Source organism: Tyto alba, unplaced genomic scaffold (assembly GCF_018691265.1).
Source record: "Tyto alba isolate M040663 unplaced genomic scaffold, T.alba_DEE_v4.0 Super-Scaffold_7, whole genome shotgun sequence".
NCBI lineage: Eukaryota > Metazoa > Chordata > Aves > Strigiformes > Tytonidae > Tyto > Tyto alba.
In genome coordinates this window covers 24,154,158-24,179,052 of record NW_024881328.1, presented here as the reverse complement: position 1 = coordinate 24,179,052, position 24,895 = coordinate 24,154,158, and the positions used below count along the sequence as shown (strand labels likewise).

The 24,895-nt window shown below is 44.5% G+C and overlaps 1 protein-coding gene across 4 annotated transcripts in view; it reads right to left on the bottom strand.

Moving 5' to 3' along the window:
* Window positions 1–389: 389 nt before the first annotated feature.
* Window positions 390–24,895, bottom strand: part of MAP3K20 (mitogen-activated protein kinase kinase kinase 20) — a 94,454-nt gene continuing 69,948 nt past the window's right edge. For 2 of the 4 annotated variants that reach the window (XM_032989671.2, XM_032989670.2), the window contains exons 12-20: window positions 23,897–23,941; window positions 22,981–23,011; window positions 22,721–22,860; window positions 21,476–21,538; window positions 20,389–20,481; window positions 9,249–9,365; window positions 7,669–7,743; window positions 6,495–6,645; window positions 390–1,374 (exon numbers count right to left, since the gene is read on the bottom strand). In XM_032989671.2, coding sequence (XP_032845562.1) covers window positions 695–1,374; window positions 6,495–6,645; window positions 7,669–7,743; window positions 9,249–9,365; window positions 20,389–20,481; window positions 21,476–21,538; window positions 22,721–22,860; window positions 22,981–23,011; window positions 23,897–23,941 — 1,395 coding nt within the window. In that variant the 3' untranslated portion in view covers window positions 390–694. Of the gene's footprint in view, window positions 1,375–3,706; window positions 3,729–6,494; window positions 6,646–7,668; window positions 7,744–9,248; window positions 9,366–20,388; window positions 20,482–21,475; window positions 21,539–22,720; window positions 22,861–22,980; window positions 23,012–23,896; window positions 23,942–24,895 lie in introns of those variants that run through there. The other 2 variants (XM_042808548.1, XM_042808549.1) reach the window with 2 other exon arrangements.

Below are 24,895 nucleotides of genomic sequence, written 5' to 3'. Positions count from 1 at the left end.
TATTTTTTTTCCCCAAAAAGAATAAAGTCTAGTTTTTGTTTTTTCTTCTGATTACAGCTGTGTATGTGACAGTGTGCTCAGTGGTGTCAAGTAGCTGGTGTCAGAGCTTTTAGTAAAGAGCAAGGTAAGAAATTCCTGAGAGGGGATAGCAAGCTGGAATTGAAGAAGTGAAGCTACTAGAGTGGACCTGAAGAAAAATCTGTGTTCCTGTTTTTTTCAGACTATGCTGGTCTGATGAAAATACTACTCTTCCTACAGGCCTGGCAGAAGCAGATTGAACAAGGGATGAGGAGACCCCGCTCAGAGCCAGGCTTGGCATCTAGAGACATAAGGGAGGTGAGGGGAGATGTAGCAGCACAACTCCTTCCCTAAGGATGAAACGGAGAGCCTTTCATTATGGCACTTGGCTGTGCCTTACTGATTTTATTATTGAAATATTAAGCAAATCAGTGGATATCCAGTCAGCTGAGAACATGAGCAGCCAAATGGAGGGGAGAAAAATCAAATGAAATCCCTCAGTGCTGACCGTGACAGGAGGGGCAGGCAGCTCTCCCCTTCCACTGGCAGGCCGGGCCCGGGCCACGCCGGCCAGCGAGGTAGGTGGCATCCCGGCTCCGCTGTGGTGAATCAAATAGGAGCAGGCATATCTTCTTTAGGTGGAACATTCAGTTAAATAAAGGGGCAAATTCCTCCCTCAGAACGTCCTCCGGCCCCGCCAACTCCCCCTGGACCTCTCCTTCCCCGGCTTGCCAGCAGACTGCCTGTGGGGCTTCTTTGCATGCTGCACCTTTATCCACCCCCCCTCGCTGACTCTGCTCTCCCCTTCGCCCCTCCTGGGCTCGCTCTCGCCCTGTGGGGGCATGCCCGGGATGGCCTTGGGCTGAGGGGGGCTGCGGGGGTACCGGCGGTGCTGGGGGGCCAGGGGGGCTGCTGGCGAGGAAGTCCTGCAGGCTCTTCCCGAGTGCCGGGGGGGCACGGGGGAGCTGGTCCCGCTGCGCCGCCCGTCCGAGGAGCTGCGGGAGTTACCACTGCGCGAGGTGTTTCTGCCTTTGCCGGCAGATCTGTCCCTCTCTGAAGGGGTGTCGGAGGCTGTGCTGGAGGTGCTGCTGCCTTTCGAGTTCAGGTGCAGATTTGAGAGGTTTCTCATCAAACTGTGTGAGAGGGGAGAGGAGTTTCTAGAGTGGCTGATGGACGTGAACTGGTAACTGACGGGTCCACGCGTCCTCCTCACGGCAGCGGCGTAGGAGTCCTGGCTGTGAAGGTAGGGCAGGTAGTGGGTGACAGCGGTCGGGCTGTGGGGGTGGCCGTGCTGCAGAGAAATGGCTTTCGCTATTTGGTGCATCCGCAGCGTTTGCATCCACTGGCTGTCAATACCTGGAAGGGAAATGGAAACAGAGTCAGCTTTCTGTGAATTGATGGAAAATGGTGCTCTGGTTTACCAAAGGTGTAAGGTTAGGTACCGGGGTTTCTCTCTGAAGAACCTCGACATATCTCAAACCACCCTTCCCCTCCCAACCTTGCAGCAAATAGTCCTAGGTTTGTGTATGTTCAACATTACAAACATAATGTTGGACTTTTAAAATAGCAAGTGATGCAAATATTTCTGATGCCAGTGCCAATTATGGAGCTTAGACTAGAAGACACATACTGAACCATCCATTTGGCTGTTCAAGTGGGTTCCCACTCCCAAGTGCCTCCCAGTGTTTTTAACCCAACCTGGTTTTAAACATCTCCTGTGATGCACTTGGCAGCCTTGGCAGATTTCTCTACAGCTTTCACTGCAAAAGAGCCTGGAGACCTCCAGAGCAGGCATGGAGCAGGCACCCCAAAGTGCTGGCACCACCACAGCATCGCCCTCCACTTGTGTCCCTCCGAGCCGACACGGTCACGCTGCTGACAGCCGAGCACAGGGGCGGAGGCGGTGCAGACCCCAGTGCAAATCCCTGCCGTGGCAGCCAGATTCACCTCCTCTCGCTCCATTTTCTCTTCAGACTGCCACACACCACAACAACCAGAGCCACTTCCACTGTTATTATTACTACAAATTCAGGTGTCAATCCAATTCTCCAGATACTGAGTCTAAGCCCCATCTACACAGCTCCATCCGGCTTCATGCAGAAAATCAACTCTGTCTGTGGAAAGGCCAGTGAGGCAGCAGGCTTCAGTCAGGATAGCTCAGACGGTGCTTAACTGTGAGTGACAGGGTATTACAGTTCCCTCACACCTACTGTCACAGCCCTGGGGTCGTAACAAAAGTTGTAGCTCCCAGAGATCAGACTGAAGTGCTTTTGAAAGTCAGTCCTATGGTTTGCATGAAAGCTTATAGCAAATACAATAGTTGCAAATTTTCCATTTGAACTGCAAGGGCTGCCTGGTTTGCTACTTTATGGGTAGAGCAGAGACCATGAATTCTTCTTATTCAAGGCCACAACTCTGGCCAAAAACCCACAGGGAATAGATTAAATAATTTTGCTCTAGAGAGATTTGAATGATTTGTCCTTAAAGATTTCTAATATTATTCCAACAGGAAAGCATAACCCCTCCAGCTTGAAACAGCATAAATGGGACCGAAATGTTATTATCTTCAACAGAGGACCCCAGCTCCTCTCTCGCTTTTTTTCCAGGTTTTCCAGGGCAATAATTCCTATGCCACGAGCCCTCTACCTCTCGCTGCAACGCTGCATCAGCCGTGGGGAGTTTTGTGGGAGCTGGGTAGTGGCTCTGTCCTCGTTAGGATTGCTCCTGTTAAGATGTAATGGATTGTCTCTTCCATTCCTCCTTTCCACAGACTTGCTTGAATCCCAAAAGATTTAAATCACTTCAACTCAATGTCAAATATGTCAAAAGGAAACTGTCTTTCCTGTCAAAGTGTGAGTGTGACACTGCCACAGCAGATAGCTCTGGCTGCACTGAGAGATGAACATTCTTTCATGAAAAGACAGATAGGAATTGCTTTCTCTGCTTCTTAACCTCCTTGAAAATCAGAGTTTCAAAAGAAACATGCATGCTGAAACGTACTTGCTAGACACCATTTCCTCTGCCATTCCCCTGTGCCCTCCTATGAAGGCTGTGGATATAAAACACAAGCCTCAAACCAGGGAGCAGCAGGCTCAGGACTTAAGTTTGGGTCTTCATTTGTTATGAACTCTCAGGGGACCACCACATGCCCTGTGGGACCAGTGCCAATGCTGTCCTGAACACGGGGCTACCTTCAGTGCCTTTAGGCTGTTCAGTCCCTGCTCCTTATGAATCCCCCAGTCACCAGCCCAGGGACCAGCTGCCCAGCAGGGACCTCCCGGTGTGTCCCGGGGGGCTGCCTCTCACCTCTCGTGGGCTGGGGGGCTTCTCCCTCATATGGTCTCTGAGCCACCAACTCTGTACACTGAATTAAATGCTCTATGTGGCAGCCCACAGAGGTAGTACCTTCACTGCTGGTTATTTTAGCCTCTTAGGTATTACCCTTACCTTTGAGCTTGGATTTGGTGGTGTTTTAAACCTGGGGTAGGTGGTCTGGTAAAGAAGACAGGCCAGAAGGTTTGCTAGAGCTGAGGCACAGCTTTCACACTGGCTGGTAACCCACCTCCTCTCAACTGTGCCTATTCACTTGGGTGCTGACAATACATTAGTGCCTTCGTGTAACTCTTCCATGTGCCAAAGGGACAGACAAGCTCTCCCAGCGCTCACCGCAAAAAAATGAAAGCAGCTCGGCTTACTGTGGCAGAGTCAACCTGTGAAGATACAACACCACACTTTGGTATAGCTGTATGGCTCATCACCCTGAAACCAGGGTAATCCCCATCAGCAGAACTAATCTGCAGTGAAGATGTATCTTTTAGGACAAGCTCTAGTTCCCATCTCCATTACAAAATACAGTTGTGTTGTAATTAGATCACAGTTGCTTAAGAATAAGAGCACCCATTTTAGATGTGCCTGTAGTCTAAACCCAGCACCTCTCAGTTCATGGCGCCATTCTTCTACATTTGGTAGTAGTGTACAACATTGGAGAAGTTTACCCTCTGCTGACTGGCATCTTGTTCCAGCTCCTGTGCTGCCCTTCAGCTGTCCCAACCCAAATATTTCTGCAGACCTACTGTGAAGTCAACCAGAAAAACAGCTTTGGCTAACAAACACCTTTACAAAAAGAACAGCAGATCTTAAAGGCAGAACTGTGCTAGAGTCAACTGAATTGACTATGTCAGTGGCATACTTTAGTTAGGAAAAGAAGACTGCAGTGTAGAGCCCACTGTATTATTAAACATCTCACTGAACAAGTCAAGCCCTAGAAGCCACAACAAACACTATTCCAGAAAGTCAGATAATGATGAGCTAGGGCTGGTTCACATGGGCTGCAGAAAAAGAGTGCGGTGGGAAGATTTCCACTCTTCCTCACAGCAGAGCATGACATCAGGAGCACCTATGGGGTCTGCCAGGCTGGCAGCATGTACCTGTCAAAACACCGTATCACCCACAGGGGACTTTTTGCCACCCACATGCAGCTTCTGAGGCTACAGCCTTAGTATGTGTGTCCCTCTTGCAAAAGCACTGGGCAGAGCAAGAGCAATCTGCACCCACACATCTCTTCCAGGAGGTGCCCTGTATCCACACACAACATCCATGCAAAGCTGCCTGTGTGCTGGGTGGCCAACAGCAGGAGGAAAGACCTGGCCGAAGCACTCCTGCAGAGTTTGGGTGGCAGGGAGAGAAATCCATGATAAAAGCTGCTGAAAGCACTGGCTCCCCCAAAACAGCTCCGAAAAACTCCATTATTTCCAACAGGTACAGGGTAGAGATGTGTGAGATTGTCTCCTTTCCCAGCAGATGCTTTCCTGACATGCTGGTTGAGAAACACATCTTCAACCCAGGTCCTGCACACTTTGTGAGAGTGCTATAATTCAGTTCAAATGCTTTTGCTACGACAATACACTTGGCTCCACAAATCTGAGTGCTCTCTTGGTGAAGAGGGGAAGATTTGGAGAAGGGCAGATTTGCTGGCTAATCCCCCAATCCAGCATCCACAAGCAGACTTTGGAGAAGAGCAGGCCTCCCATCATGGAAAGGCTACCGTGGATGTGTACACATATGCCAACAGACAGGGGAAGAATCCTGGACCATAGGCACAAACACCTCTCCCACTGACCTTCTGTACTTGTGAGGATCTGAGAAAACCTGCCTGAGAGAAGCAGGGACTGAGAAAAACCGTCTGAAAGAGCAGGAATGGGGGGAAACAGAGGCCCTCTGAGCTGAGGAATGCTTCAAACACTCACAAGTAACAAAATTATAGTCACAGGTTGAATAATGTGGAGCCTGGAGCTGATAAGGAGGCCTGATTAGCACAAGATGCAGCTGGAAGAGGGAGTCTTGTGAAGGCAGGATGGCTCTACTCTGCTGCATCATGTAACGTTTCAAGAGCCATCTGTCCAGTGAATGACCTTTGCTTAATTATCTACAAAATGCATATTAAAGTTGACACCCCTGAATGGGCTAATGAATAGGCTAACAAAATCATGCTAATTACATCATCCCATAAAGCACCTTACTCCTCCCCATACATGTGATATGTAGGTATGTGGGTGGGCATAGGGGATGGACCCAAGGAAAGAGTGTATAAACTGAGGGGGGAAAAGGAGTGAAGACAAGCAAGCAAGAGAGCAAGCAAGTAATAGATAGAAAATAAAAAAGGACACATGAAGAAGTGAAGACAACGGATGCATCCCTGATGAACTCAGACAGGACCAACGCAGGACCCTGGACTGGTGATCTCTATTTCTCTATTCTCTCTCTCTCTTCTTTTCTTTTTCCTCTTTTTTCCTTATTATTGTTAGGTAATGCAAGGCATACTGTATTGTTTGCCATAATTCATTATATACTTAGCCAACTATCATGTATCCAATTAGTACATTGTGGGAAATTAATAAATGTTTGTGCATGGACTTTGAGACTTGTCTCACTGTTGTCCACTCTGTCAGGGGTTTACAAATCTAAATCACTTGTCTCCCTCATCTGAGTTGGGATGTGACAGTACTGGAGGGGATGGAAAAGTTGACCCCAAGCCAACCCAAGGAAGGGGTTGAAAAAGTGTCAGGATTTAAGGCTGCTTATTACTGGAAGATGTGAAGCTTTGGGGCTTTGGAGCAGAAGGATCTGGGCTCTAAGGCTGATGTTGATGTGCAACTGCAAGTGACTACAGCAAACAGAAGATTTGTAACTAATCACAATGGACTTCGAGCATGCTTCCTATAGAAGCATACAGGTCATCCCCCTTAAATCGCATTGTGAACATGTTACTACCCAAAGTTTAGCCTTTAAGCTAAGTCAGACATGCCTGCCAGGGTGCTCCTGCATGCATCTAGGAAGACATTACAGGGACCACACCACCAGCTGACGCTGCAGGATGTGCTCTGTTGTTGTAACAGAATAATGGCATTGATTTTTTGCTGTTCTCCCCACATACGCCTTGCCCATGTCAGCAATAAAGTTCGCGTGTACTGGCTTACTTGAGTTAGATCTGCTCCGTGAATTCCCCTCTGAGTTGGGAAGCGAGGTCTGTATCATCAGCTGGACTGTCTCGACCTCATCCTGTGCTTTCACCTTGCTCCAGCAGATAGCTTGGATGTGCCTGGTGGTTTTGGGAGCTCTAACGTCACTCTGCTCAGGAAGGACACAACATGCATGAGGACATAACAACATACAACACACGAAGGTCTCCTACAAAGGAACTTCCACTAATGCCTGGGCAGCAGCAGAGTTTTCAACATATCTCTTTTGCAAAACCACTTAGCCAGTTCTCAAGTATTTTTAGACTCTAGATAATTTTGGCTGGTATTTTGTGATTGTGCTAAAAATGTGGTAGTGAATAACTGTTTCAATTCATGTACCATGTGGAGGAAAGATCTGAAGGCCTTCCTCTACAAACACAAAAATATATTTTACAAGTGATAATAATGTGAGGGTCAAATGGGCAGTGCTTTCTGCTAAAAGAGGTAGGACTATGCAGGTATTTTTGCAGTGGGACTCTACAAAAAAGCTCTTCAGTTTGCTGTTAAGGGCCTATGACTTCTGTGAGAAACTTCAGGCTGAAAGAAAACTACCGTTCTTCACTTCAGAGACAGGCAAGCAAGGTCCAGGATTTGCCCGTCTCTCCATCACTACTTGAATCCTTGCTCAGGACAGAGCTGGAATCTCATTAGCCTCCTTGTGACACACAGCACTGGTCTTTATAAAAACACTTTTGTAAGTAACTGCAAACTCTTTTTACAAAGGTGAATTTCTATCACAGTAAATTGTCTTCCGGATTTTATTTTATCTTATTTTAGTCTTTGACTTCTCTTTTTCTTTCTTCTCCTGTCGCTTCTCTGCTCTCCTAATTAGCACTTGATTGAAAAGGTAAAAAACAGTCTCTTCAAGTAATGCAAACAACACTGACCATTACACTTCAAGCAAAAGGAGTTTTCGTCCTTGAGAAAAAGAGCCGCCCCAGGCAGCAGCCTGAGGACATTGTCTCTATAAACCTCATTCAGCTTTTGTTCCGAACTTTAGATTTTACAATTAATTACAGGCTGCTGAGACTTGATTATAGGATATAGCAAAGCCAGAGGATGCTATTTCCACACCTCCCATGTAGGTTTTATCTTGGATAAACAATTTTTTTATTTGTTTCTTAGAGCTTACCTCATATGTAACAACACATTCTACAGACTGGTGTTCCTCTATCCCCACAATCCATTTCTCCATTACAAACGGTGGCTGAAAAAAACATGGTGGGAGTTTTATAAGGTGCTTTTCATTTCCTGACTTCTTTCTGAAACACCCCAAAGATATTATCAACATTTGCCTTTTTTTATCCATTTCCATATTGTTATCATCAATACTTTTCTTAAAAAATTATGAGACAAAGCAATATATTTTGGAATTATTTACTTCCTTGTTTACAAAAGGAAACTGAAAAGAGATTTCTGTAAGTGACAGTAGGTAAGACAACATGAAATGTTTTCATAGGGGCATAAACCTTCTTCATTTTTGTGCATGTACAGGTTTTTTTCCTGCTAGACTTACAGAGGCCAGCAAGAACAGATATGTAGAGATTCTCAGAGATATTCTCTGGCAGATATAAAAATGTTGAAGTATGTGAAAAGTTGATGTTATTGTATCTAGTTGTTAGTTTATTTAATTTTTAAGCTTTTTGTTTTTTTTTTTAAGGAAAGAATTAAAATGTCCAAGGTGAAAATTAAACAGAAAACCATTTGCAACAACAACAATAATAATAATTATTATTATTTTTAAAAATCACAAGTGTTGTTCTAGAAATCATGAACTATAAAAATAGTATTAGCATGAATTAAATATAAGGATTCTTTTTGGCAAATATTACTATTTTCACATTTTCCTTAAAATTCTGACTGTTGAGAATCTGATTTTCAGTTTTTCCTTTAGAAAAAATAACGTAAGGTTACCCCAAAATTTTGCTCCAAAAATTCAGTTAAAAGCATTCAGGAATTTGGGGTTTTTTATCAGTGTACATTAGAGCAGCATTCTAGTTGGTAATCAAGCTGTATAATTTTTCATTTAGAAATTTATTTTGTTAGCTATTACCGAGTAGAGCATATTAATAAAACCAAACAATTAAAATAACAGCAAACAGAATGCCCTCTGCATTAACAAAGCTTCTGTTGCTTATGGTAAAAGCCGTCTAAATGCTGTCAGGTAAATATTTACAGACAGGTTCTGAAATAAGGTAAAATGCCTAGTGACGCTGAATTGCAGGTGTTCAACGCTGTACTGTCTGTTGATGGGTTTCAGTCTTTGCAACCTATCGTTGCATGAAAGAGGAAGTTTTGGAACCATGTAAAAGTTCTAAAACCTTGTCAAAAAAAAAAAAAAAAAAAAAGACAAATCACAAAGTTTCAAACTGGAATATTTAAATCACTTTCTTCTCTTGAAAAGGAAAGTAATTTTTTGAACATTCTTTTATTTAAAAGGGAAAATAAATTCAGAGGATATAACATGGAATTAAAACAAGAAAATATAAATTAGTTCCTCCTCTTATTTTTCTATTGTTAACATTATTGTCAGCTTAAAAGAGAACCAAAATACCTAACTCCTATTATGATACAAATCTGTTTAAAATGTGCATTTTATTTAAAAGCTGTCAAGAGATTGAGCTTCTGCAAGCACAAAAGTCGACTGCTGTGGTATTTTAATGTCTTTGTTTGAGATCTGTGAATTTGTGAAAGCTTTAAGGCTGTAAATACCTTTGTCATCTTTAAAATCTCTACATCAGGTAGGTTAGTGTTGAATGTCACATCTTTTATGTAGGTTATTGCAATTTCATCCCCGTCCATCTCCATGTACATTTTCCATTTACAATCCTATGAATAATAAAAAAAGGAAGCTGGATTGTTAGAATACAAATAAAAAAACCCCACAAAATGAAACAAGACTGAAAGCCAAAACAACCCAAACCCTAATCCTCAATATAGAGGGGAAAACCCAACAAGAAAGATAAGGAACATATACATATTTTAGGAAATGCACATTTTCCAGGGAAAGTGTTGATAATGGAAAACCCTCAGGTTCTCGTTTGCTCTCCTCTTAGCTCATCCTGCGAGACATTCGCCACGTTGACAGGTCTGGATGTCCTCAGAGCAGAGGTGTGGATCCCCTGAAGGTTCCCGGGAGGACGGCAGCTCCCCCCACCCAGGGAGCCTGTTCAGGTGGGCAGCACAGGCGCCCTGCACACCCGAGTGGCAGTGGAGGCATGGGGCGGCCGTGGGATCCGCCACTCGGGGTCACAGCCAGGGCTGGCAGCCAGCCCCAAGCATGCCTTCCCGGTGAACCCGGGAACAAACGACCAGAGGGTCTGTGAAACACTGTGAGGACAGTTCCTCAAGTAACGGGCAAGAGGATGAGCTGGTTATTACAGCTCAATTATTTCGGATACCGAGTGCCCAGCAAGACACCGAGTGCCGGGCGAGACACTGAGCATCCTCAAATTCTGCTCACCTCCAACTGCACTATTAATTATAAGCAAGCTCAAGCTTAGAAAATAATTATAGTGAGTCTAATAAACCAAAGCAATGAAAGGTATCCTTAAATAATCCCGAGAGCTGAACACAGGGCCACTACCCAACACTTTGCACAGGTGTGAGCCTGCAGAAGCCGGTGGCTCTGGCAGCATCCTGCAGGACATCCTGTGTGGGCAGAGTGCTGGGACCAGGGGTTCATGCCTGTGGCCAGGGGGGCTCCCACTGGGGACCAGGGACTGCCTGTCCAGTGCAAACCAGCCAACGTTTGCTGGTGTGCCCGGCAGGTGCTTTGGGGATTAGATAATGACCGGTGCCCGGAGCTCCTCCAAAAATCAGTCCCCTGCGTGACAACAGGGCTGCAGTGGAGCAGAGTGTCTCCACCTCTGTGCAGGCAGGAGGGGATCTGAGCTCCTCCAGGCCTGCCAGGGGTTCAGGAGGGTCTGGGTAAGCTGCACGCTGCCGGCCAGGCAGGTGCCGTCTCAGCGTTCGCAGGAGACAGGCTTCTCCTCAATTCTGCTCAGAAAATGCAAAAACTTTCAATGGGGACACAGATGGCCGCTTAGGGCCAAGGGCTTGCATAAGCAGTTATTTGCACACACAAACGTACAGCAGCCTAAAAAGTATCCGTTCGCACATGCGATTATCTGCTAGTGTTTGCACGTGCATCTCTCATAAATGTAACCTAGGAGCTCAGCCCTCAGAAGTCTCAAAGCTTTCAATCAGGCATTGAATTGGCAATTCCAAGATAAAAGAAAACTAGAGTATAATAATTTCCGAACCGCAACAACAAATTGTGCTTATGAAGGCATTTGGCCCTGTGTGTCCATCTGTCCCCACTGAAAGCTTCTGCATTTTACGAGCAGAGTGGACGTGTGAGTTGGTTTTCACAGCACCCCAGTGCGAGTTTGAGCAATGGGGACCATGGTCCAGCGGTCAGGGCACCAGACCAAGACTCAGAGGCACCGATTTCGGTTTCCAGTTCTGACACCGGCTTCCTGTGCAGCCTGATAAGGTGCCGAAGTTGCTCTGTGCCTCTGTTTCCTAACCAGGGTCTGCATCTCTCTGCACGCTCTTTTCTGTCCTGCTTTTTTGGGTTGTGAGCTAACCCAGGGCTATGCCTGTCTTTTCCCAGGTAGGTAGAGCATGACGTCAGCTGAGGACCGTACGTGCTATGTAAGTGAACAGTAACAGCAAAGCGAGTTGTCTTTGACTCCTCCTCACCTCTCAAACTGTGCTCCTCTCACTGCCCACACTGTCCTCGTTGCCATACTTAATTTGCAGGACTTCCTAAATTCATGCTACCTGGATTCTCTATTGCAGATCAAACCTGAGGTTAGAGACAAGATGCTTGATGATAAGTTTTACAAAAGCACCTGAGCCAAGGAAAGAACAAAATATTGGCATAAAATACTACCCTCCAGTTAATTCAGTGCATGTCCTGATGTGAGACCAATGCCAAGCACCTGGGAGCCAGAGCCGCACCTTGCGCCAGGGCTCCTGTGCCTTCACAACACTCAGGATTTTGTGCTGTTCACTCACATCTCCCTACAGACCAGACCTGACAAATGTGAGCTCATTTTAGTAAACAACATAAATCAAACAACCAACTCTAAAGAAAAGGCTGACAAGCTGTGTAAATCCAGGGCCTGGCAGGCGGTGGGCACCTGCCAGCGCTCGGCCCCTTGCCGGGTCTGCCACGCACGCAGGAGCCCTCTCTGTGTGGGAACGAATCAGGCTGCCCCACGCAGCTGTGGATGCACAAGCCCTGCACAAACACTGCCTTCCCCAGCTCCGAACTGCAGCTTCAGAGAAAGAAGTACACTCTCTCGTCCTTCAAATCCAGCCCCCAAACCTTCGGTCCTCCTTGGAGCCCTCTCCAGCCACACCACGCAGATACCAAAAGGGCAAATTACCACACCGTGCATAACCTCTCTGGTCACTCAGAAATACGTCTCACTTGGAAAGGTTTTCATTCTGTGCTATTGTAAAATCATCAGTGAAAAAGAGAAAGAGAGAAAGACAGGGAAATAAAGAGAGGAGAAAAAGGGAAGGAGAGTCTGGGAGAAAAAGAGAAAGGATCGAAAAGACAGAAAGAGAGAAGGAAGGAAGGAGAAAAGACAGCAGCTAGACGACTTTTGAATCAAGGCACTTGGGAAATATCTAAGTAGGTGGCTACTTGTCATACAAACTTGGTAACCGTTTTGTTCAAGCACACAGTAAATAATTTGAGATTTGCGTGCTGCAGAAAGGAACATATCTCCTCGTTTTCCAAACAAATTCTAGGTTCTTATTTAGCAATGAATAGGAGACAGATGCTCAGCCACTTAAGCAAAAATTTGGCTAGAATAACCAAGTATATGTATTTCAATTCTTTGATGAATTGGAGCCGTAAGATTTCTTGGATCAAGACTACATTTAGCGCCAGATGTATGTGGGAAAATAATTCGGAAATGGCTTGTTCAAAATATCTAGTTGATAAATATACAAGTCCTTCAAAGAGATTTCCCTGGACATATTTTAATTCAAGCATTAAAATACCTCTCAATATTTACCTGCTCAATTTTGACTTAAATAAAGAATTTCAGGTTTTTTTGTTTTGGTTTGGTTTGGTTTTTTTTAAATCTAGTTTCAGAACAGAGAGGCACAACTAGCAAAACTTTGTGTGAAAAACATTTCCAAATAACACCCTGACAGAGCCAATAAATCACTACCCTCTGAAAATGTCTGTAGAAAAGAAAAGCAAATCACACGTGTATTTTGAGCCACTTCTCCTCAGCTTCAAAACAGAAAATAAGAACACTTTAAAAATTAAGTCTCCAGTTTACTGTGGTGACAATACTCCTTTAACCCCATATTCACTAATGTCTGCAACAAAAACCAAAAGGGAAATGGAAGAAGATCAGGCACGGGCTTTAAGCAACAAACATGTCTCCTGCAACAACAGCTTAAAACTCTTGCTGGGAAAATACCTCATTTTTCTAGGAGGCCCAAATTCAGGATTCGTTTTGAAATCAGTCGTTGCAATAAACTTTTTTTTTTTTTTTTTTTAAGATTGAAGAAAAAATGGCAACGGCATTGTAGCAGGCAACTGGATATTAGAAGAAAAGTAAGATGTAAAGCAAGATGAAACAAATATAAAAAAAATGTTGGTCATGCTGGTACTAAAAGTAGTAGCATGTTGATGATTTAGGTCCCCAGAAGCTCCTTTACATTCTTAGCTATTATCTATCTCAGCTGCTGAAACCTGCTGTTTTAAAGGCATTAGAGTTGAACATCTAGTGACAGCACTTGGGTTATTTATCATTATGTATCACCCTGCTACACGATATTTTATTATTCTGGATTTAAAGGAAGATAACACAATTATGGTTAATTTGCTTCTCTTCTTTATATATATAGTGTCATGACCCACCATGGCTTTGTCCCATGAGATATTTTTAACCAAAAAGAAATCCACAAGAAACTCTCCCTAAAAATTCCATTAATAACCTCTTGTAGCGTGTATAGGTTGCAGGGTCTGGAACTAAGAATGTTTTAATCTCTTCAGCAAAACAATGTCTCATAATGATGTACAGGACTATTGCTGCACTGATGAAGAATCATACATAATTCAGCACCTTTCACTTGGCACCACTGTGATATCCTCATTAGCAGTGGCTCACAGTGGCTGTCAGATGGTGTCCATGCGAATGCAGGCATTATATTGTCTTTGAGATGTGCAGCTGCTTCCATGACACTGCCAGTATATAAAAACATGACGCCAGTTTGTTTTATTTAGTGCTAAACCTTCCAGTTTGTAAAAACAAGGCTGACACAGAGCCTGACATGAGGCAGTGAAAATAATTAGCTCTCATTTTCTCAGCCTCCTATTTCCTTCTCCCCGCTGTGTTCTCTTTCCACTAAACCACCACATGTCAGTCGAAATGGGAGGCAATTAGTGGGCTCATTTCAGTCCCCACAACTGTGCTGAAAAGAAAGTATTTATGATGGCACAATGAACAGCTGAAAGATTAAATAACATTTGCCTTTTGAAAAGAAAATGACTTCTAGCTAAATGGGCAATTTTTGATTATTCTCAAACAAGCTTAGAGTAGTTGGTTTTTAAAATACAAGAAAGGAAAATGAGTCATTTTTAGGTGAAAGAATCAAATAAAACTTGACACAGTAATGCAAATAACTGATGTTTTATTGCAAAATATGTAAATGTGTTATACCCTTAACAATGGCTGGTGTCTCAGGTCAGGGCAGGCTGTTGCCAGCCAGGCTCCAGCAAGAGAAGGTGGCTCCACCGCCGGTTTTGTTTCAGCTGTGCAGGCAGAAAAAAAAGAGGGGTGGAGGGGAGGCCTTCCGAGAGAGATGGTCTTAAAACGTACAGAAACAAAGCAAGCGAAAGATGTATTTATGTTATCAGTTGCCCGGGTGCCGTCCTCCGAAAGCTGAAGCCCTTACTCCTCCGCGAGGCAACAGGCACTGGCTGGCTGGAGCTTCGCCTGGGGAACCACGAGGCCTTTTTTTAACACCTACGCAGACCACCCAGCGGTACCAAAAATAGCTGTCCCCCGGCAGCGCTCTTCTTTAATATCCAGTTCTGTGAAGCGCTGTGCCGCCACAGAGGGGAACATCATGGCAAATACCGGGCAGCACAGTGTGCTAGGGGCTGGCACCCCAAAAAAAGCAGGCTGCAGCAGCCGAGATGGAGAGCTCTGAGATAACCGCGGTCCTGAGTCTTGCGTTTGGCAAAAGCTGCCCTTGCCATGTGATCAGAAGCGAACGGGGGTCGCTGTGGTCGCAGGCATCACCATCCACACGAGCAGCCTGCTCGCCGCAGCGGGACGGCGGAGGCACGCGAGACGGAAACCAGCTCCCCGTGGGCGCCCTCCCGCGCGGCCTGAGCCGGCCCCGCGCTCCAGCGGCACTGCCCACGGATCGCCCGTGGGAACAGCGCGCTGGAGCCGCGCAGGCACCACGTCCCCCCACACGGAGGCCACGGCTCACACGCGGGGGCTTTGCAGCCCCGTGGGACGTCAGCCGCCGGGACGAGGCCCCGCAGGAGCTCAGGAAAGGCATGGCAGGGCTGCTGGACGCGTGCCGGGGACGTGGGCTCCTCTTCCAGGCTTTTGTCTGGAGAGGACGTGCCAAGCCCACACGCCACTGGGAACTTGTCTGTGCTTCTGCAGACGTCTCCGTAACCGAGGCTGTACACGTGAGAGACGTGTGGAAGGCAGCAAGTTAATTCAGAGTGGCCGAAGTATAAAAACAAAGCTTGAGATTAAAAAGTCTAGAAAGTCAAGTGAGAAAATTACCTAGCTGAAAAGTTTATATGCCTCTTCAAGATTGTGGAATAATTTCCGATGGAAATCCCTGGCTCAGCACTGCCTACACAAGGATTTCAAAAGGTGTTGGCTTGAGTTTGACCTCAGTTACGCACGGATGCTACAGCTGGAGAAATCCCAGTAGAGGTGATGGAGTTCTACCAGCTCCACCTGGTGTAAAAACAATATGTGGTCCAGAAAAGCCTCTTTGAAAGAAAATACAAGGAACTCAGGTCACCTGTACAAAACTTCTAACACCCTACCACTGATCCGCCTCCTCAGCGGAATACATTAACCAGTTTTTAAAGCTGCTGGTTATATTTAAATGTGGCTGTGATTTTATTTTACAGCTTAGGTAATTTTTCTTTTTTCTTCACAAAGTATTTACCCCATTACTAATGACTAATTAGAATAGGAGCAAATCCATGAAAATGGCACACAAACACAGCTACTCTGATTCTTGCATTAACTATTAGCCTTCAGTAGTGAAAGCACTGTGCTTTGAGATGTAATTAAAGAGAGAGGCTTTAGAAGACGAGGTTTTGAGATAATGTTAAATAACCCCACGTTAGAAAGTCAGGGTACTTCCAAGTATCTTGCAAAGGAAGGAAGGGCCAGATAAAACCAATTCCTCTGCCAGCTTTACTTACTGAAGTGAGTTAAAATACCTTCAGAGAATGGGGAATATGCACGACTGAAAAACTCCAAAACTGGAATTTTAAATTTTAGACCTTGGCCCTTGCTTATTTTTTTGCCACAACTGTAATGTGAGGAGTACCTTATATGTCAAATTAAACTGGTGATGTTATATCATGTCTGTCTGAACTAGGAATTATCTTTAAGGAAGAAAGGCTTTATGAGTGCTGATGTGGTACGAGGGTGGAGAGGAAAAAGCAGCAGAAACTGTCTCAAGCACTTGTGAGACTGCATTCCAGTTACAACAACTATTTCAGTACTGTTTTCTCTGGTACCTCCTGCATTTTGCTAGCCCATTTCTCCACGTGAACAGCTGGTCACAGTGGACCTCTAAAGTACCCTTAATATTATATTCACTTTTGCACTAGACATTTAAATAACAGCATTAAAATATACCCCCCATTTGGATATTCAAGGCTAGAAAATAGTTCACACAGTTAGCAGATGGTTTTGAAGAGGCTCTGCTCCTTACCTTGTCAAATGGAGGGAGAGGTAACTGGGAAAAAATAAGGCAAAATGGTGAGCCAACTTCAAGGCTTTGTGTTTGGATATAGGTCAGATTGTGCCACACTCAGTAAAAAATGAAAACATTCAAAGGCATGGTGAAATCTGCCCTTTTGAGGACCAAAACTAAAGAATGCATCAACAGGAGACAAAAAGACTGTGAACCATCCTTCTTAAGGGGTTGGGTGATTCATCAGTGCACAGCCGACAGCTCAGACACCTTTCCCTGATTGGGAAATTTTAATGAGCCACCTAGGATGAGAAAGCCATTGAAAATTCCCTCTGCAGTTCTGCAAATCAGCCCAAGTCACAATTGACAGGGTTTGTTTTTTTACCCTCTTTGGTATCTTGGAGTTAATTGGTGTCCCTCCACCCCTTTTTTTTTTAATTTGTGGAAAAAAATCATATAAAATGTCTTAATCTATCACCTTTCAGCTCAGTGGGAATTGTGTACAGAAAGGTCATTAAAAGGAAGAGAATGGAATTAACCACATAACTTGAACTACAAGAGTTGGAAAAGAAACCTCTGAAAACCAGGTTAGCTTTGCAGAACTCACTCCTGATGCATTCGGAGAGCACAAAGGTCAACTGAGCTTTCATCACCTCCAAAGATGCAGCTAAAAAGGGAAGGAAACTGTAATGAAATGACTGCATCTGTCAGTTGGTGGAAACCAACATAATCCCACTAGAAGATGCAGTTTAAATTAGATAACAAATCTGAGGCTGGTAAAGTTGTGTACTGGGAAGCCACTGTTCCATTCAGCGTACAGACGAGACTGAATCTTCAAATGAAGAATATTCATCTAGATCCTTGCTAAAAGGCACTGCCCTTCCTACGGCCCTCAAGTTTCTGCCTGCTTACGGAGAAGGTGCGCTGGCTGTGCTGCTGGGGTTTGGTGCAGTGCCAGGGAGAGGACACCAGTGCCCCGAGGAACCAGCTTCACACCTGAGCCTGTGGTGCTGTGCCCTGACCAGTCAAATGCATCTGAATTAACCTGCACCACTCAAATGGTTTCTGAGCACTTCTATGCCCTGTGGCATTGCGGTGTGTCACGCTGCACGCCGAGGCTGCACCCGCACCAGAGTTTAGGCTGGATCAGGAGTGTGCTTTCGTCCCACGTGTCCGTCCTGTCCCATGCTTTAGTGGAGCCACCTCCAAGCACGTGGATGGGCTTGCTTCCAGGGGCAACTACACCAGAAGATGCACTACAATAACTAATGGGAACTCAGCCTAGGAGACCAGCGCAGAGCCAGCCTGGGGTAAAACCTCCCAGAGCGACCCATTCCTCTGCACAGAGATCTTCCTGCTGTGCTGCACCATCTCCCAGCTAAGCCTAATAACCTCCCTTGATGTACGCTGGTCTAGCAGTCTACACATCACCTGGGGAACACACGTTCTCAACTCGTAACCCAGATTTGAGCTTATTGACTCTTTTTCTTCATGGCTAAAACAGGAGAAATGCTTCTTAGCTAGGCAGCCAGTTATAGGGACTGATTAGGGTAAAGTTTCTTTGAGAAATTTATTTTTAAACTGATGTAGGCCATCTTTTTAGCTATAAAGATGGTGGAAGGTACAATCCCAAGTGCTTCTGCTGACCCAGTTTTACAGGCACCACTCTTTTACAAAAATGGGACAGTAAAAGAAGTTTAAACCCTTCGATCCTGGTTTACCCAGTATCTCCAATTCATTTTGGAACAAATCTGGATGGCAGCAGTAGCTGGCTTAAAGCAGCCTCTAGGGGAGCTAGAAGATTGTATCCAGGGATTTTCAAAGAAGCAAGCTAGCCAAATTTTCTCTATCATATATACCGCACTAGTCTTTGTCAGTGTTATGTTTAATGCAAATTACCTTGCTCACGTTGGGCCTAGCATCCTGCTCGACAGCTTAGTTGATCTAGTCCTTCCAGTACCCTTTTTAAAACTGGCTTAGCTGCAACATCTTTAAAGGCAGGTAGGAGGTAAGAGGCAGATCTTGGACAGAAATTTCCATCCCAGACAAACTCAGGTGACAATTTGTGCATTCCCTGGAACAGCACCACTGACCTGGGCGCTGCGGTGGGGGGGCTGCCAGGGAAGGCATGCTTGGCACGTGCCCACGGCTGCAGGGGGAATGGCTTCCTTGGGAAGGGGCCCAACAGCACACAGAGCAGAGAGGACCAATCAGGAGGTCACAGGGAAGGTAGGACCCCTCCAAAAAAAAGGTTTCTCAGTTGGCACGTCAGAAACCTGCAAAGGTTATGTCAGCACTATGCAGGCCCACTGACCTAGCCCTGTCCTCTCGTGACAATTCACCTTCTGTCCCATAGACTTTGGCACGCTGTCTCATTTGCAAATTTTGCCATCACGGCTAAAATACATACTTGTCCTCGAACTTAGCAGGCATTAGTGCAACCTGAATTTCTCTCCAACACTAAGAGGTCTATTCATTCCTTCTTTCCTGGGGGAGGTTTCTCTTTCCTGGGGGAGGTTCCTGGGGGTTCTCTTTCCTGGGGGAGGTTGCCCACCTTCCTGCACTACAGCTCACAACTCATACTGGAAATGGAAGGGAGATATGAGCTATTTCATGGACTTTTAGTTCCTTGTAGAGTTGCACATGGGAGAGAAAGATGCACACCTACAAAAAAAGCAGCTGTACAGCATCATAAGCTACATGTATTCAAGAACACTAAGTCAGTCTAAGTAATTCACACAGTGATAAAGAAGATTTTCATAGAAAAAAAAAAGTGCTTAGGATAAAAGAAACAAACAAAAAAAGGAAATCTCCAGACAAAAAGCAAAAAAGCTTTTTCAAATTGATGAAATGATTTCAGTACGAGTCCAAGTTCCTACTAAGTACAAACCTAAATGCTTTCTCTGCAAGCACCACCAAGTACAGAAATCAAGGGACTTCTACAAACAATATGCCCTGAAAGCAAAGCAGCCAGATAACACAAGATGAAAGTCAGCCACCCACAAGTTTAGGGTGGACACACAATGCAGATTTGTCAAATACAAAAGGAAACAAATCCTGCTGTCACAACCCCTGACTCTAACTCTGAAATGGTTTGCACACCATTTCCACATAGATGATTAATTCTAAAACCCTTGAACTCAGAGTCCATGGCAGGCTGGATAAAGAAAACAAAAAGCATGGGACAAACCTCACTCTTGAGAAAAGACAACGTGGTGGAAATCCTTTGCTGGAACATCTGGAGTTGTCAATGCTCCCGTTACACAGGGCGTAATGAGAGATCCTTGAACCAGTCTGGCTTGGAGCTGAGGTTTGGTTAGGATGTGGCATGCTGGTAATTGCCTTGTACCAGCCACTGCACAGTCTTTTTGCCATCTGCAAGGTGCTGCACCTACCGCTCTCTCCTTCCCCAGCACCATGAGTGAACACAGTCACCACCAGGACCAGTCCCCGTCCTCCCCAGCCAGCAGCCATGCATACCATATACTGTCCATACTCCTCTTGGCTGGATAAAAAGACATCACCTTTCTGCCAAGACAAAAGTAATATCCACTAGCACAAGGTGTTCGGCACTGCTCAACTGTGAATGTTTTTTTTTGCATAAATCGATTGTTATTTCACACCCATTGGGATAAAAGGAACAAAGCAAAAGTCCGAACTATAAAAATTATGGTTAAAAAAGTTGTTCATGAGAAAACAAAAGCTTTCAGTCAAAGCTTTCTGTGCCACTCTTTTCTTCCTCGCCTGTGGTTCCCCATCACCGAAGCAGCCCTGTTTGCCACCTTGACATCTGGTCAGTGCTTTCCAAAACAAGAGGATTCTCACAGCAAATTATGTGTCCAGAAGATACCGGACCCTCTGGGTAGTGACAAACAAACCAAATGACCTAGCGCTCCCAGCTTACCTTTGGACCATTTCCCGGCTTCAAGTGATAACCAAAAACGAGTTCAAGATTCACTACTTTCTCTATGTTTTCTTCAGCTCCACCTGCAGAATCCTGCCAAAAAAAGGCAAGGTGAGACTTCACATCTACCACAAGCCCCTGGGGGACAGGAGCAAGGCCTTCGGTGGCAGAAAGGATTTGCCTTGCAGATGCTGCAAGCCCGGCAGGCAGCTGGAAGGCGCCATCTCGCTGCCCCAACAGCGCAGCTCCCAGCAGGGCCAGGGCCTCTGCCTGGGTTCACGGCGCGCAGCGGCTGGCACCCGGGAGGTGCTGTGCCATTTCTGCTCCCGGCTGAGCCATGCCGGCGTGGCACGGTGCCGCTGCGAGCGTCGGGGCAGCCGCTGCTGCTGGAATTGCAGCCAGCACGGCACAGCGGCGAAGCCCCGGCTTTCATTTCCCCTTCATGGAACAGCGTTTTGCTGTATGTAAATTCACTTTAAGTGTATTTCACTCTATAGCTGTGCAATAAATTATGTCTAAAAAAGCTACTTCAGGCTTTGGGGTCTAGAATTGCTTGATTAGCTCACCGAATTAAATCAGGCAAATACCTACTCTAGCAATCCCAAGGTTCCTGAACACTCTCTTCTTTTTGCATGGCTCTTGTTACCAGTATGAGAAAACCAACAGGTTAACACCAGGGTGACTAGACATTATAAATCATCCTTCTCTCCTGTAACATTAACGAACTGAGGAATGATGGGCTCATTCTGGGTCAGGGGTCTTTGGTGGTGAGCAGTCAGTGGCACCCATTCAGAAGAATGGCTCTTAAGAGTAATTTCTGATTAATGACTGAAATCGCAACCAGTAGTCTTAATTTAATACTACTGGTTCCATGATAAAATCTTAGAGCGTCCTTGAAAACAACATTTATTATCCTATTACTTGTTCTGATGTAACCCATCACTGCTGTTGACCCTCTGCATTTGTCACAACCCTCTGCAGGAACTGCTGCTTTGCCCTCCTGCGAACAGTAGGAAAGTTGACACAAGAACAGTAAAATATTCATACCAAGACAAGAAGCACTTCTTATATAAAAAATGAAACTTGCCTTAATTAATGGTGGAAAATGAAACAGATTTAGGTAGTCATGGGTTAACTTCTCAATAGCAGTCTAGAAAAAAAAATCAACAAAATCAGATGAGAGATATTCAGTGTCTCATACTGCAAATACCAACATGGCAACTCTGTGTGCACTGTTTGCCAATGTGGATACACTAGGGCATGTGAGAAGACTTTAAAATACAGCCCTGTTCTGGAAACTGTTGTGGCAGATTGGCCCCATTTCGCATTCAGAATCAGATCTGCTTAATCAGAGAAAGAGATGTTTGGGGGGTTGTTTTGGTTGTTTTTATTTATGCTCAATCAACCCAGGAAACTGAAATCTTTCATTTTGGGCATTATTGACTTTATTAAGTTTCAATAATTTTCTCTGTAGGAAATGTAAATTAAATATATCAGTAATGGTGTGTGGCATGGAAAAAACGGCTGATGAACAAAAGGGGAATAAATCTGTGCAACTTATGAAGCCACACTTGCAGGATTCGCAATTAGGATACAAGTATCTCTTTACTAGTAAATTGTGATATAAAATCATTGAGACCCAACAGAATTATAGAAACTGCTTTTAGAGAAATCCTTTTCCGAAGCTGACTGCCAGGAAACTGAACTCTCTCCTGTGGCTACAGTATTAATACTACTACTGCTGTTGTGATCACATTTTCCAAACCATGATTTTCTTAACTCATTACAAACTTTGGATATTTATAACACTGTGAAGCAAAGATTTAAAAGCAAAGCAACCTGGCCGTCAATGAGATTTAAAGCTGTCTAATGGAGTTCTGTTAGTCAAAGTATGTTGTAAACTACAGATAAGATCTGAAAGTTGAGAAACTCAGAGATTTCAGTTCAGATAATTGTTTTCGTAACTGCTCGTCCCTCAGCTAAAGAGAAATCCTCAGGGATAACTCTCTCTGAAGACATCTAAAGCAGTCTGCCAGGTGAATGGACCCTCTAGGTGAATCTTTAGCAGTACTGATAGTCCAGCCCACAAGAAAACCAAGAACTGCAGAGGACTATAAAGATCACAGCACATCTTCATGCCTCATAAAATGCTCGGGTTGCTTTGGGTTCTAGATCCATGTGAACCTGTAACTCTGGGATTTTTTTATACCAAATATGTTCTCTATTTAGCTTTATAACTTATTTTGTTGTTAGTACTACTGAAAACCCACAGACTCTTTCTTAATACTCGCACTATAACCTATTGCAATGTTCAACATATTCTGTTAAATACCTTTAAATGGATGATGTGTCCTCTGGAAACAATTCCCATGTCCTTTAAATCCTCCTCTTCTAGAAGAAGCAATCGTTTCCCAGTGATATGATGTTCCTTAAACAAGCTAGCATATAAACTCATTTCACCAGAAGCATCGCCTTAAAATAAGAGAGGTTATTCAGAAATCCATACGGTGCTTTACTGGAGGGAGAAAAATATAAGCAGATGCATATATATTCATAAATGTGAATATGAAGGTACATATGAATAGCTTTTACCTTTTCTAGTAAGTTGTTGCATCCAGAAAAACTGCAAAAAAGAGGAATCAGTCTTGAAGTTCACAATATCAAAGTTTTATATTATGTAATCTTTTTAAAAACAACTTTTAAAAAAATTTAATTTGGGCTTAAAGGACTCAAGATTCACTAATGCAAGTGACTACTTTTATTTAGCTTTTTAAAATTGCCTTCTATTTTGCAGACACCTTCCTGAGTTTATCGTTATGAAGGACAGAAATGACTGAAGCAAAAGCTTTGCAAACTGTCACATGCTAAGAGGGCTGAAGCTGTAATAGCCAGAGCTATTATGGCTTTTGCATGGGTTTTCCAGACAGTCCTTCAGTAAATGTTAGCTAACCAACCCCATGTTGTACAACACACAAGGAAGGTGCTATGACACATCAGTATTGGATAAATCACTGCTTTTGTTTAGCCTTTTAACTGAATAAAAAGGTAAAAAGACTCAATTCCATTACTTTATATGAAAGAGAGATTCCACATGCCTTAAAAACCCCTTAACTTTCTTTCAGTTAATCGCCATCCTGGTGGCACACTGTGGGATAAAACCTTTGAATCTGTTTTGTCCTGTCCAGGATAGGTCTTGCTTAGACAGGTCTTGGGGCACTTGCACGTTCGTTAAATGATCACTCAGGAATGCCCTCGTGGCTGCTGACAGCTCCCAGCACAAATTATTTTCTGGACATTGGAGAATGTGGCTATTTTATGAAGGTTGATTGCGTCCTTTTAACAGTCATGGTCATTTTAAAGCCTTTTTGGGACACAAGTTTCACCAAACAAATAGCAGTAAAATCTCACCTAGATGTTCTGATCCAGCTTTCCCTCCCACTGTACCCACTGTAATTTGCCAGAGAGCTCCAGCAGTGCAACACTGGCCACACTAACACAAAATACTCACCACATCTTCTTCGGTCCATGCACAAATATCAAAGGAGGGCAGCAACTGCATGAGAGATATGAATTGAAAAGAAAACCATCTGACCATTTTTGTCCCCTCCACCCAAATTTTATTCTGGTGGCCGATTTTACTCAATTCCTTTTCCCCTGCAAAGGGCAGGACTTCAGGCTGCGATTCTCACACTGACCACGGGCTGGCTCTAACAGCATGGTGGCAGTACTGAACTGATCCCATTGTTTTACATAGATAAATTATCAGCAGATCTTTTATAGAAAAAACTATCAGCAGATCTCCAATAGAAACAATTGAGGAAGCAAAAGAAAACTGTTCAATGGTGAGGGACTCTAGCTGCCTCTCCTCTCAGCTTTGACACTACGGGAAGGCTTTTGCTATGGCTTTGGTACCACCTGATTTCTGCAATGAAAATAACACTGTGATTACGATTCTCTCCTGAATGATGGGTGTATTTTCTGCAAAAGGAAGGAAAACTGTCACTAGACAGCAGTGAAAGAATTTGGAGTTGGGCCACTGAGGCTAGCCTTTCTGTACAGACAAGTCTCTTTTGGCTTCTGCCAGCACTTTGTAACTGCTCCCCTGAGGCTGGGGGAGTGCAGTACTTCCCAGCCACCTCCAGTGCTGCAGCCCACACTGGGCACACTTTGTTGTATGCAAGATGGTGTTAGCTCTTGAAGCACAAGGAAACCACAGAGGATGCACAGGAGAATGGCTGCCCTAAGTGAAATTCTGGAATGATTTGAAAACTGACACAGGAGAAGATGTTGCTGTAACACTGATTGCTGTTTTACTCATCCAAGCATATGGTATTCCCAAGCTTCACCTTCTTGGCACTTTTATCCAGCTAAAGGGTTAACATTAATTGGTATGTATGTATTTGGACCATCAGTGTCTCCCAAAGGCTCAATACCATAATGCAGTTGCAAACTTATTTGATGTACATAACACAGGTTTATGAGAGACTCTGCTCAGTCACCCACCAGC